The sequence below is a fragment of the Bufo bufo genome, chromosome 5 (assembly GCF_905171765.1).
Source record: "Bufo bufo chromosome 5, aBufBuf1.1, whole genome shotgun sequence".
Taxonomy (NCBI): Eukaryota; Metazoa; Chordata; class Amphibia; order Anura; family Bufonidae; genus Bufo; species Bufo bufo.
Window position 1 is genome coordinate 425,395,642 of NC_053393.1, and position 13,869 is coordinate 425,409,510.

The following is a 13,869-nucleotide window of genomic DNA, read 5'->3' on the forward strand; positions in this document are numbered from 1 at the left end:
GAAGCAGGTAAGTCATATTTCCGGTCTGGATGAATGGAGGAGTTTACCAACCCCTCCCCCAATTCTTACACAAACCCTTTAAAGGGGTTCTACAGTTATTTTAAAATGATGATCTATCCTCTGGATAGATCATCAGCATCTGATCGGCGGGGGTCCCTGGGACCCCCGCCAATCAGCTGTTTGAGAAGGCAGCGGCACTGGCAGTAGCACCGCGGCCTTCTCGCTGTTTACTGCAGGCCCAGTGACGTCACGACTAGCATCACTGGCCTGGGCGTGGCTACGCTCCATTTAAGTGAACAGAGCTTAGTCCCGCCCAGGCCAGTGATACTAGTCGTGAGGTCACTGGGCCTGCGGTAAACAGTGAGAAGGCCGCGGTGCTACTGCCAGCGCCGCTGCCTTCTCAAACAGCTGATCGGCGGGGGTCCCGGGTGTCGGACTCCCACCGATCAGATGCTGATCTATCCAGAGGACAGATCTTCAGTTTAAAATAACTGCAGAACCCCTTTAAGAAAAAAAGATTCGCCTGTCTTCACCACTCGTGTTCCAGCGCCGAGCTCCCTTCTGCACAGCTTTGGGTCCTGCTGGGCCTGAAATGTGATGTGCTACGAACCGGGAATGTGTGGTCTATGTGCACGTCACTACTGTTGGCCAATCAGTAGCCTCAGTGGTGATGTGTTTAGGCATTGATTGGCTGGCAGTGGTGACATGCGTCTAGACAGCACACTTTGCTCTAGCTCATTGCCAGGACCAGAGAGCCGGTGACTGGTGAGAATTTATTTTTTAACCCTTGCACCCTGCCTGCCCATATGAAAAATGGTTTCTCATCTCAGGGAACCCCTTTAAAACCATGCCGACTTGTGGGAAAACCAATGTAATGGCAAAATGCTGGTGCTACAAGTGCCTTTACCCTAAAGAGTAATGTTGGCTTAAAGTTACCTTAATTTCTTCTGACCTTGGTTAGGGTACTTTCACACTAGCGTTTTTCTTTTCCGGCGCTGAGTTTCGTCCTAGGGGCTCAAATCCGGAAAAGAACTGATCAGTTTTATCCTAATGCATTCTGAATGGAGAGTAATCTGTTCAGGATGCATCAGGATGTCTCCAGTTCAGTCTTTTTGACTGATCAGGCTTTTCAGAAAACCGTAGCATGTGGTATTTTTGCATCCGGCCAAAAATCCTGAACACTTTGACTGAACGCCGGATCCGGCCTTTTTCCCATTGACTTGCATTAACGCCGGCGCTGTGTGTTCAGTCAAACCGGATCCGGCTTTTGCATGTTAAACCCGAAAAATGTGAAAAAAAATTTAAAGTCCATAAATGGCGGATCCGTTTTTTACAATGTATTTTTTCATTGTGATCAAAATCCTGATCAGGATTCAAATGTAATCCGTTTTCACACGTTTTTCCGGATCCGGCGGGCAGTTCCGGTGTCGGAATTGAACGCCGGATTCAAGCAACGCTAGTGTGAAAGTAGCCTTAGACATGCCTATGTAAAACATGTTAAAGGGATTGTTCACCTTTTAAGGATGTTTGGGCAGACACCCAGACCTGCATGGGGAAAGCATACTTACCTTCTCCCTGGGTCCTGGCTCCCTCACCCCCCCACTGCCAAGGCCTCACTCAGGTCACTTGCTGTCAAAATCCGCTTTGATGCTACTGCAACCAATAACTGGCCTCACTGGTGACCTGTCTATTTTACTGACACTATGTCAGCAGGATGTAGGCTGTGTTTTTGCAATAGTCTGTGGTCTGCATCCCATTCACAGGAGGAACTCTATTTGTATATTTGAGAATTTACCTTATTTCTTTATTTTGATCAGCATATATTAAATTGCTGCACAGTAATAGCATGGAAGGAAACCACTAGTTAAAGGGGTTGCACAACTTGGCCTATCCTCGGGATAGGTCACCACAAGCTGATAGAGGTCTGACATCCTGCATCTTCACCAGTCAGCCATTCGGCTATAGCCCTTTGTAATGGCTTGAGCTTATCTCTGAAACGCCTCTCCAGCAACGCTAGCAGCGCTGCAGTGACAAGCTTGGTCCACTACAAAGTACACTGGTATTAGGGGTGCGCTGGATTTCAAACCCCTGCCGAGGGTAGGCCATCACTTAATAAAAGAAGTGTACAGTCCCTTTAAAAATCCATGGAGTGTATGTTTGAAAAAATGATTGATCGGTCTCCTTTTTGTGTAGTTTAGTGTTGTGGGAGTATATTTGCCAGCTGCTACTCCCTACAGTATCAAGATTTTGCATTGTATTGCCATAGCTTAAGAAATAAGCAACTCATGTCTGTCATTCACATACATTATTTGACAACACCTTCAAAAGGGGGGTAAATTTATAATGGGAGGTGTATTCAGTAAAGCACTAATGTTCTTAAAGGGGTTGTCCGGGTTCAGAGCTGAACCTGGACATATGCCCATTTTCACCCAGGCAGCCCCCTGACTTGAGCAGTTCATGCTCCGATGCGCTCCTTTGCCCTGCGCTAAATCGCGCAGGGCAAAGGCTGGAGTTCCGGTGACGAACCGGGCTCTCCATAGGGCTGCCAGGTGGAGGCTTCCGCCCAGCAGTGAGCCCGGTGACGTCACCAGCACTGATGGGCGGGCTTTAGCGCTGCCCTAGCCTGTAAAACGGCTAGGGCAGCACTAAAGCCCGCCCATCAGAGCCGGTGACGTCACTAGCAACACTGCTGGGCGAAAGCCTCCGCCCGGCAGTGTGTTATTGTAAATAAAATAGCCCTTGCCCTGTGCGATCCAGCGCCGGGCAAAGGAGAGCATCTGAGCATGAAATGCTCCGATGCTTAACATCAGGGGGCTGCCTGGGTGTAATTATGGGTATGTCCGGGTTCAACTCTGAACCTGGACAACCCCTTTAATTTGTCATTGAATGCAAATTAAACTACATATGTGTGCTGTGAGAAGATTATGGATCCGTACTACTATTTGCTTCTATCTCGTTGATCACCTAATTGCTGTTATGGTTCTTTTTTCTATTATGCAGTCTATTGCTGATACAGGTGCCATAAAGCATCATGTTTACTATGTACATGAACTTATGCATTGCAACCAGGTACTGAAGCCAGATTGTAAGCATATCAGATACCTGGACCCAGAGCTGAAGAATGATCATGCTTACTGTGTCAACTTAAGGTTTCATTATCTTTTTGTAGTCTGCCCCCTCACTGTTCCTAAAAAGTAATTTTGAGTACCTCAGAGGCAACTATCGGAAAGCTGTGAAATTACTCAACTCTTCAAATATCTCGGAACACCCAGGATTCATGAAAACTGGTAAGGAGTTTATTTCTTACACAACATAACCTAATGGCACAAGGAAGGTACATGGTAATGGGAAGTATGCGCAGAATATGACCATTACTGCTAGACGCCGATCCTAGCTCTGAGACCTGGGAGGGCTGGGGTCTATTGACTGCCATACACTTCAATGTATGTTTTGTAGACCTTGTCCTGAAAGGACTCATGGCTGGCCCCTAACTTTTTGGAGCTTGTCCCTAAACCAAGTTAGGATGTGTGCAGACCTGTATTACACAGTTCTCATTGAAGTCAATGGACTGAGAGACACACACTTTGTGTAGCTTCTCTCTATTCTAGCTGATTGATAGATGTTATGAAGATGGAACCGCCCTCTATTAACGGAGATCGCCCTACTAGTGTTTTCTAACCCAGACAACAACCCTGGACTAGTTTCACAATAATAGACTGGATCTCTGTCCGTAGCCGTGAATTGCTTTGCGCAGCATCGGGTTCTTTGATCTTCTTGACTAAAAACAGTTTCCACCCTAAACCCCCCATAGCTGTCCAAAATGACCTAATGACGAATACCTCCTGGGTCTAGAATTCAGGATCATCTTATTGCTCTCATAACTAGATACTGCCCACACTGTATTTCTTTGCTAATTATTTAAGTCCTGATTTTGGTGAAATTAATAGTTTGGTGATGTTCATAGTAATCTGTCACCAGTAACCTCCCTATAGAACGGTTTGTATAGACATATTGCTGTGGTTCACCTGATTAAAGCACTGTTATTATTTTGTTGATCCAAGGCTCCTTTCCCGAATTAAATTTTCCTTACTATACCAGTGGTGCAATGAGAGTGTCACCATTGCTCTTTGCACGGTGGCCCAGTGGTTAGCACTGGTGCCTTGCAGCGCCGTAGTCCTAGGTTCAAATCCGATCATGGACAACATCTGCATGGAGTTTCCTCCCACACTCCAAAGACATACTGATAGAGAACTTAGACATTGGGGGCAGTGTGATGCTAATGTCTGTAAAGTGCTGCGGAATATGTCAGCGCTATATAAGTGACTAAAATAAGAATAATCATTTTGCACCCAAGCTCCACTCCTTTCTGTCACTAGCCCCTCCCTCACATCTTTTCCACTGCCTGGCCCTGTCAATCGAAAAAGCCAGGGAGGGGTTGGCCACATAAATGATTGAAGCTTGGGTGCAACAAGAGCAACGGTGATGGCCTTGTTGCACCAAGTTCCTAACTTGTGTTTTAGGAAAAAAGTGTCAGAGCTTTGGATCAACCAAAGAAAAACAGCTTTAATCAGGGGAACTATAGCTATACTGTATGTCTATACACATAATTTGGTAGGGAGATTTCTGGGGGCAGGCTCTGTTTAAAGGGGTATACCCATCTCAAACATTGATAGCATATCGCTAGGGTGTGCCATCAATGTCAGACAGGTGTAGTTCCCACCTCTGGGACCTGTTCCTGTCTCCACGATGGGAGCCCCGAAGTGAATACAGCTGCACATCCATGGCCACCCTCTGTTCACCACTATGGGAGTTCTGAAAATAGCGAAGCACTGGCTTGACTGTTTCCGGCACTCCCGTAGTGGTGACCGGAGAGTTGGACGCACTTGCGCACTGTGCTCTCCATTCTCCGCTATGGGACTTTAAAAAATAGCCGAGCGCGCTCACTTTGCCATTTTTGGAACTCCCATAGCGATGAATGGAGAGCACTGTGCATGCTCTCCTTCACTTCGGGCCCCCATTCTCTAGATAGATGTGGATCCCTCTAGCACCCACTCTTGACTAATGATGTGCCAACAATGTCCCACATAGGCTAACCCCTTTAAAGTAAATTTTTAAACATGTAACACAATGTAGTTCAATTTTTCTATGACTTCTCTAATTGTTTGTATTCGTCTTCTGTCAGGATCAATATTCGCCTTCAGCTAACATTATTCTAGGAGACGATGTTAGTTGAACAAACTGCTATTCACTTTGTTAAATGCAACATTTCCACAGCATTGATTTCCGTTCTCTGCTGGTGGAAGAGTAATGCCCTGCAAATTTCCCTGCTTCCTGAGGGCACTGATGCCATCTGATTTTTATGTGTTTAGCATCAAAAATGAGTCTCCTAGTATCAGGCATGAAAAATTGTTACACGAATCCTATACATAGAATTTACCGTATGATACAGTATGTTACATAGTAAGCGAAGGATCACGCTGACTGTTCTGCCATACAGTTGAAGTGTACACTAGTGCCTGCTGGATCGTGTCATCGTTCATTCCATTAAATAGTATACGTGTCCAGACTGGAAGCGAGTGTAAACTGTATGCATTAAAGACCGTGTACCTCAACCCTGACATAAAACCGTGGTGTGGACCAAGCCTGAGATCCTGGTTTGGTTTAAAAAAAAAAAATCACAATTCCTTGGAAATCCGTCCTAGTCAATGTGACACGATGAGTATTCTAGGGCTAATATTCAGCCAGCAATGCATTTGATTCTTGTGTGTTATGTCACATTTAATTGGTCAGGAAAAAAAAGCTGTGCAGATACATTTTTTTTTAAAGGGATTCTGTCACCAGATTTAACCCTATTAAGCTAGCTGACATTAGCGATGTGCTAATGTCAGCTAAACCTAACTGGCCTATTCCTACTTTTATCTATGCCCCCGTTACGCCAGAAATCTAACTTTTATAATATGCTGCTCCTAGAGGCTCCGTTCTCCCACCTTTGTCACCTCCTTCCGAGTCCTGATTGACAGGGCCAGGCAGTGCTCGCATCTGTCTGCCAGCCCTGTGCTGTGGTGAAATCTCGCACCATTCAGTATTCAGCACAGGCGCTGTGAGGGAAAGACGTTTGCAGGCGTTGCTGGACAACGCGAGATTTCACCAGAGCACAAGGCTGTCAGACAGATGCGAACGCTGCCTGGCCCTGTCAATCAGGACTTGGAGGGAGGCGACAAAGGTGGGAGAACGGACCAGGAACAACGCCCCCCCCCCCCTGCTCCTAGAGGTAGGAATAGGCTAGTTAGGTTTAGCTGACATTAGCACGTCGCTAATATCAGCTAGCTTAATAGGGTTAAATCTGGTGACGGAAATCTACAGCATGTTCATTATTACCACGGGTTCCACTGAAATACAACGGGGCCAATTTGTGTCAGAAATCCAAGTTTCTGCTCTGGTGGATAATCTACTAGCTCCATGGTGTATTTCGCTTATGCAAATGATTACAGCATAAACAACCTATTAAAGGGCATCTGTCAGTTGCAGAGAGAGCAGAGCCTCTAGGAGTAATGACAACGCCCCCGTTGCTCCTAGAGGCTCATTTGCATATAGTAAAACATCATTTTTCTCAGCAATGTGCGCACATATGAACATGGGACCAACACAGATGTCTTCAGCTGCCAAGCGCACATGGAACAGGTCAGCCAGTACAATCTGCTGACAGATGCCCTTTAAAGTCTAAGTTGCCTTAAATGTGTTTTTCAGCCACATTAAGTGACGGCATATTATTAAAATCCGCCATTACTGGCCTGTGGGACTCCAGTCCCTAGAATGAAGGGCGTTCAGTCCCTCTGGCATTTCCGCGGAACAAATCTATTCGGCACCAAGTGCTGTGCAGAAAACTGCAACTCTGCCCCTTTCAAGTCCAGTTTTGCAGTACCTGGGCTTGGAGGGACAATGATTGTGGGGGCTTCAGTAATCGGAACGCCAGATGGGGTAGGTTCTAACATGCCCCAGTGATTAGCCCTAACTTCATTCAATTAATAGGGGCTCCATGTTAGAGATGGGGTATTTCTATGCTTTGTGGTAAAGCAGGTTAGGATGACATTTGTCTGTCTACTGATTTCCATAGTAAATGTAGCTTCAGTTCTCATCTTAAGTGTTTGTGATTTAGGTGAATGTCTTCGCTGCATGTTTTGGAATAATCTTGGATGCATTCATTTCGCTATGGGAAAGCACAATTTAGGACTATTCTACTTCAAAAAGGCCATCCAGGAAAATGATAACGCCTGTGCGCAGTTAATGTCCTCAACCACAGATCCAGGTATCGTCTCTCTCCTATATTCTACTAGTAATTATTTATTTTTTAAGTATGTAAAACACTGTTCACATTTCTGGTATCCTGAGACTAAAGGGGATTCAGACGGGTGACTGTAGAACATGGAAAAGACTAGTTTGCAATAAGGGTCCATCTAGATGTCAGCAGTTGGGGACGTGTCCCTGCTCAGTCTGACACTACCCAGTCATGACTGTGAAAGGACACACACTCCAGCTGGTAACACCAGTTATTCATAACTTCTAGCAGGAATATTAAAGGACTGGCACAAGACTAAATGCTCCAGAATTATTACACGGGGGATACATGTAGTTACTAAATGAACATGTCAGGAGAGAAACCTTCCCGTGCCTTGACGTAATGCTATATCAAGGTGATCATTCAGGCACTGCCATCGTGCCTTCGAGATCAGGTGGTGGGAGAACGCCTGCAATACACAGCCACATTAATATTACAGCTGCCCGGATCGAGAAAAAAACATTTCCAGAAGTTGACCCTCTCAGTACTGTGACCAATTTTCAGGGACACTCCCTTTTATGATGATCATTGAGAATGGTGGTGTTAACCCCCCCCCCCAATACTCATCAGTGTATTGTCAGCTGAGCCTGCCAACAACGTAATGTGTATCAGGAGCTCCGAACAGATGATGGTGGAGAGAAGGAGCCGGCAAACTAAATGTTTTGCTTCGTCCTTTTGTTCTCCCAGGGCATAAGCTACTGCCAGACAATTCTCCTCTCTCCCCATTGACAATACATACTCATCTGAACAAAGCTTGTATCATGTATGTAGAGGAGTTGTGAGAGTTGGCTGACGACCAAACGATGGGTCAGCTGACCGCTATTGGATGTGTATGGACACCTTTAGGCCCCATTAAGATGATTGTATGACCGCCATGCCCATGTTACAGACCACAAACAGCAGGTCCACAGTCCATAAGCACTAGCCAGGTGAACTCATTGCCTTGAATGGGTCCGCGATCTGCAGCATAATGCAAAAGATAGGACATGTCCTATCACACCTAGTCCTGTCAACATATGAACATGGGACCAACAAAGATGCCTTCAGCTGCCAAGCAGACATGCAACAGGTCAGCCAGTTTAATAGGTACAAATCTGCTGATAGATGCCCTTTTAACCCTTTTGCTACCAGCACCGTACATGTACGGTGCTGGAGCGATGTGTAAACATGGCGCCCGCTGTTTAAACAGCAGAGCCCCTCAGCTAATGACTGTGACCAGCAATTATGCTAATCGGGGTCATTACAGCCTTTAGGAGTCATGATCAAGTGCAATCACGGCATCTAAGAAGTGAAAAAACGGAAGCGCTTCCAGGTTATTACCGACATCCCTGTGCGGCCAATGGAGGTGGCGCTAATATGCTGGGTCTCTCTGAATAGTCCCAGCGTATTAGGTCTGCAATTCTTATGTTGGCCAGCAGTTGGCAGGCCAGCATAAGAAAGAATCAATTCACCTATTACCATACATCTGTATGGAGTGTGGTAAAAATTTGTGAATGTGGAAACAAAAAAAAAAAAAAAAAAAAAAAAGTGAAAAGCTATAAAAATTTAAATCACCAGGTTAGGATGACATTTGTCTGTCTACTGATTTCCATAGTAAATGTAGCTTCAGTTCTCACCTTAGAATAAAAAAAAATAATATATAAATAATATGAACATCATGGGTATCACAGTGTCCAAAAACGCCCGTACTATTAAAATATGGCATAATGGAAAAAAGTAGGAATATGGCCGATTGGCCATTTTTTTTCATTGCTTCTCTTACCCAACAAAACTTAAAGGGGTTATCCCACTTTGCGTTCTTATACTTACCTGCTGCCACCGCGCGTTCACTTCCTGGATTCTGGCTGGGGGCGGGCTTCATCTTGATTGAAGTCTTCTCCCGGCCGGGCCGCGCGCTGGACTGAACGCGCACGCTGCCGCGCATGCCCAATGTGACTTATTTCTGGCCAGTATAGTACAGAGCCGGCGTGCGCGTTCACATCTCTGTACTATTCTGGCCGGGAAGAAGTCACAGTCGCGCATGCGCGGCAGCGTGCGCGTTCAGGACAGCGAGTGGCCCGGCCGGGAGAAAAGAAGAAGTCTTCTGGGCAAGCGCGACCTTCGGGATTTTGCGGAAGAGCGGTGGTCGTAACCAGGGGAGACCGAGTCACAACAATAAGGTAAGTGGGGATGAATTTTCTCCTAATCGGTGGGAATTTGTTAATAAAGTATATTTACAAAAATGATCACTGTCAAATCATTAACAGATTTAACAGTGATCATTATGATGGGATAACCCCTTTAATAAAATGTGTTCAATAATTCACACACCCCTGTAAAAAAAAAAAGAGCCCCCACACAGCTCAGTAGACATAACTATAAAAAAGTTGAAGGTCAGAATATGGTGGTTGAAAAAACAATTTATTTATTTACAATTTTTAGAGTACTTTCACACTAGCGTTATTCTTTTCCGGTATTGAAATCCGGTAAAGTGTCTCAATACTGGAAAAAACGCATCAGTTTTGTCCTAATGCATTCTGAATGGAAAGCATCCTGTCTTCAGTTCCGTCCCTTGTACAGTATTTGACCGGACAAAATACCGTAGCTTGCTGCGGTATTTTTTCCAGTCAAAATCCCGAAACAATACCGCACTTGCCGGAACCTGCATTCATTTCCATAGAGATGTATTAATGCCGGGTCCGGAAATAAAGCTATTCGTTTGCCTAACCCAGTTCCCAGAAAATAGAGATGTGAGGGCATGTATCTCTCTGTTCTATTGGTTTCCCCCTCCTATCCATACCACTGCCTTTACACAATATTCTACAAAGCTTTCAAAAAGGAATTTTTGGCATTTTACAGGGAGGAAATTTTCCGGTAGACCGATGTGCACGCTATTGACCAACAAGCGCTACGAGCTGCTATACAACTGTGGGATTCAGCTTTTGCACATTGGCAGACCGCTGGCAGCTTTTGAATGTTTGATAGAAGCCGTTCAAGTGTATCATTCAAACCCTCGGCTCTGGCTAAGACTGGCAGAGTGTTGCATAGCTGCCAATAAAGGGGTAAGTAAAATATGTCATTCCTTCTATATGGAGCCGTTTATTCAGAATACCTCTGCTCTGAGATCTTGAAAGAAATGTACTGCAGTGAGGCTCCCTCTTGGATTTCTCGGCGCCTCATTGTAAGAGAATGCCCTCCTTTAGCCCCTTAGTTCTATTTAATTTTTTTTTTTTTTTTGGGGCCTCATAAATTAAGTCTGTGCTATTCAATTGTGCCATCACCTCCTATCCTCAAATGAACTTTAGACTTTATTCTCTCTGTGAGGTTAAGAGGGCAATCTCCTTTGTCTGAAATTCGCGGGACTGGTAGCTACTCCATTGATGACAAGAGGCATTTCATGGTGAACTTGGCCTCGCAGGGATTATGCAGATAGAAAATAACAGCGGCGATGTCTGTTTGTGTCTTGCTCTTCTTTAGAAATCATTCTTTTAGCATGTTCTGTAGTAATGGTCTCTAGAAAGCTAGAAAATATAGGAATGTTTTGTTATATTGAGATTGTGCTGTTGCCGCAGATTGATTAAAGACATGAGAAGTTGCCCGTCAGCTTGAGTTTAAGAACACACAGAATTTATCCCCCCCCCCCCTCAGAACGATCACTTTTTTTTTTGTTATAAAATGACCCTCCTGTTCAAGAGAAAAAAAACTGTACATGTTGCCCCCTCTTTCAGCGGCAGATCTGCCGCTTCCCAGGCTCCTCTCTGGTCATCCAAGATGGACACAAGGCTTCCCAGACTACCTGTTGCACACAGTACCACTGTAGCCCACTTCCTGCTTGTCCAGCCCTGTTCTTGGATTGGCCAGCAATGCTCACCTGAGTAGAGCTGGCCAATCCGAGGGCAGCAGGGAGTGTCTCGGGCTATCGGATGCCTGGTATGCACCGGGTAGTGTGAGATGCGCTGCAGCCATGTCAAATGGCAGAAAAGGAGCCTGCAGCTAAAAAGGAGGTCATGACTAGGGATGAGCGAACCTCTGTTTTCAAGTTCGGCGTACAAGGTTTGCTACGAGCGAAGTCCATAACGGAATTCTTAGATAACCCGAACCTTGTACGTCAAACTTGAAAACAGAAGTTCGCTCAACACTAGTCATGACCTAAGTGTTCTGGTCGTCCCCCAGTCAATGTGATTTTTTTTAAAAATATTTTTATTTTTTCCTTGAACTGAATGGTCACTTTAAGGCCTCTTGCACACTACCGTATGGCTTTTTCAGTATTTTGCTTTCCGCAAAAAATACGGATGACGTCTGTGTGCATTACGTTTTTTTGCGGAACGGAACAGCTGGCCCCTGATATAACAGTACTATCCTTGTCCGTTATGCGGACAATAATAGGACATGTCCTATCTTTGAACAGAATAACGGAAATGCGGAAACGGAAGGCATACGGAGTACCTTCCGTTTTTTGCGGATCCATTGAAATAAATGGTTCCGTATACAGAACGCAAAAAACGGAACGTAAACGGGAAAAAAAAGTGTTTGTGTGCAAGAGGCCTAAGAGTGTTTTTATCTGAGAATTTGCTTTCTCGTTTACAACCAGCAGGGGGAGCACCTTTGTCAGTTTTATGCCTTCGGCCTCATGCACTCGACCGTTGTGTGTTTTGCGATCCGCAAAACACGGATGGTGTCAGTGTGCGTTCTGCAATTTGCGGAACGGCGCGAACAGCCATTAATCTAACTGCCTATTTTTTTTTGCAGATTACTGAACAGAGCAACGGATGCGGACAGCACAGGGAGTGCTGTCCGCATCTTTTGCGGCCCCATTGAAGTGACTGGGTCTGCATCCAAGCCGCAAATACTGCGGCTCGGATGCGGACCAAAACAACGGTCGTGTGCATGAGGCCTTATTCACACAGTCACTTCGGTAAGTGATTTCCAACCAGGTGCAGCTCTAAACACAGAACAGGTGCAGATCTTTCCCTGATACCTTATGTCTGTGGAGGCTCCAGTCCTGGTTTTGGCTCACAATCACTGATGGAAATCACTGACGTGTGAATGAGGCTTTATTCTGTGCCCACCTGGTAGATCCCAATGAGAAGCCTGATCACATTTATTTTATCTAACTTTATTATTATATAGAAAGTACAAAGATGATTTGATTTTAGTGAAATTGTAGTTTCTCGCTCATATCATTGGGAGACACAGGACCGTGGGTATAGCTTGCTGCTGCCACTAGGAGGCGACACTAGGCTGAAAGCTGTTAGCTCCTCCCCTGCAGGCTATACCCCCTCCAGCCTGGAGAGAGCATATCAGTTTTTAGCTTAGTGTCGTAGGAGGCAGACCTCCCTGCTTTGCAGGGTGGCGTTTTTATTTTTTCTTCTGATTTTATTATTTTTATCTTTAATTCACAGACTACTGGAAGGGGGCACAGGGTCGCCTGCGTCCCTGTATCCCCGGGAGGCTGGCCGGTGTATCTAAGTCACCGCCTTGCCTCCCCCAAGAAGGCAAAGTGGACCAGGGCAGCCTCGCTCCCCTGCTTCCCCCCAGCAAGAGGGCCACCCTCTCTTCAGCCCTTCTCTGCCCGGACCCCTGTCGCATGGTGCCAGCGGTCATAGGGTGGCCCTGCTGGTGTTGCATCATAGGGTGAAGAACACAGATGAAGACAGGTAAGTAATCTGCTTCATCCCCCTAGCTGCAGGAGAACCTCCTCCATCTTCCACCCCGCCCGTCCGTCCATCAGCCCGATCTCCGGCCTCACTGCTCTCGCCGCACGGCCGCTCTGCGGCATATCGGGTCTATTTATTATAGGCGGCGGCATAGCACACATTACCTTTTAGCCGCAGCGGTTCCAGTACCGCTGCGGTCAGGGCCGGACATGGGGAACATAGGCATTCTGACCTCACTTCAGCATTAGGCTGCCGTTCCCGGGTTGGAAGGGGGCGTGGCTTGCCGGTCCCATGTTGGAAGGGGGCGTGGCTTGCCGGTCCGCCTGGAAGGGGGCGTGGCTTATTCTCCCGCCCTAATTCAGCTTCCTGATTCTTCCTCGGCGCTGTGTGGGTAGGACACAGGACCTGGGACCTCCATACTGGTAGGCAATCGATACCCCTATCCAGCAGGAGATTTGACCATGTCTGACCCGGCCACTGACCCCCACCAGGCACCCTGTAGGACCACTTACTATGCCTGCTCCTTATGTTCGGAGAAATTCCCTCGTGGTCAGTCACTATCACTGTGCTCTGCATGTCAGAAACCTGCACAGAGCCATCCCCCTAGGGCACAACAGCCCACAGAAGCCCTGGAGCGGCCTGTCCAGGGGGAACCAGACTGGGCAAGGTCCCTGTCACGGGCAGTGGAAGACCTCTCAAAAATCTCCCATTCCACCCTTTCATTGCTGGGTCGTTTGGTAGAGAAATCACCACCGGCGCAACCCGCACAGTCGCATAGCGCACAAACCAGAGGCAGACTTCCTAGTAAGCGCCCCAGAGCAGGCACCCGTTCCTCCTCTGACGCCTCAGCATCCCCTCCTGCTCCTGGATCCCATTCACAGGCGTCCTCCCTTTTAG

The 13,869-nt window shown here is 46.5% G+C and overlaps 1 protein-coding gene and 1 long non-coding RNA gene across 3 annotated transcripts in view; one reads left to right on the forward strand and one right to left on the reverse strand.

The window, feature by feature from the left end:
- The window catches only part of LOC121002090, a 432,454-nt gene that overhangs the window by 161,242 nt on the left and 257,343 nt on the right, over positions 1-13,869 (reverse strand). The window lies entirely within an intron of this gene.
- CNOT10 (CCR4-NOT transcription complex subunit 10) overlaps positions 1-13,869 on the forward strand; it is a 79,169-nt gene that overhangs the window by 15,313 nt on the left and 49,987 nt on the right. For both annotated transcript variants that reach the window (XM_040433391.1, XM_040433392.1), the window contains 3 exons: positions 3,170-3,287; positions 7,157-7,306; positions 10,175-10,377. In XM_040433391.1, coding sequence (XP_040289325.1) covers positions 3,170-3,287; positions 7,157-7,306; positions 10,175-10,377 — 471 coding nt within the window. The remainder of the gene's footprint in view (positions 1-3,169; positions 3,288-7,156; positions 7,307-10,174; positions 10,378-13,869) is intronic.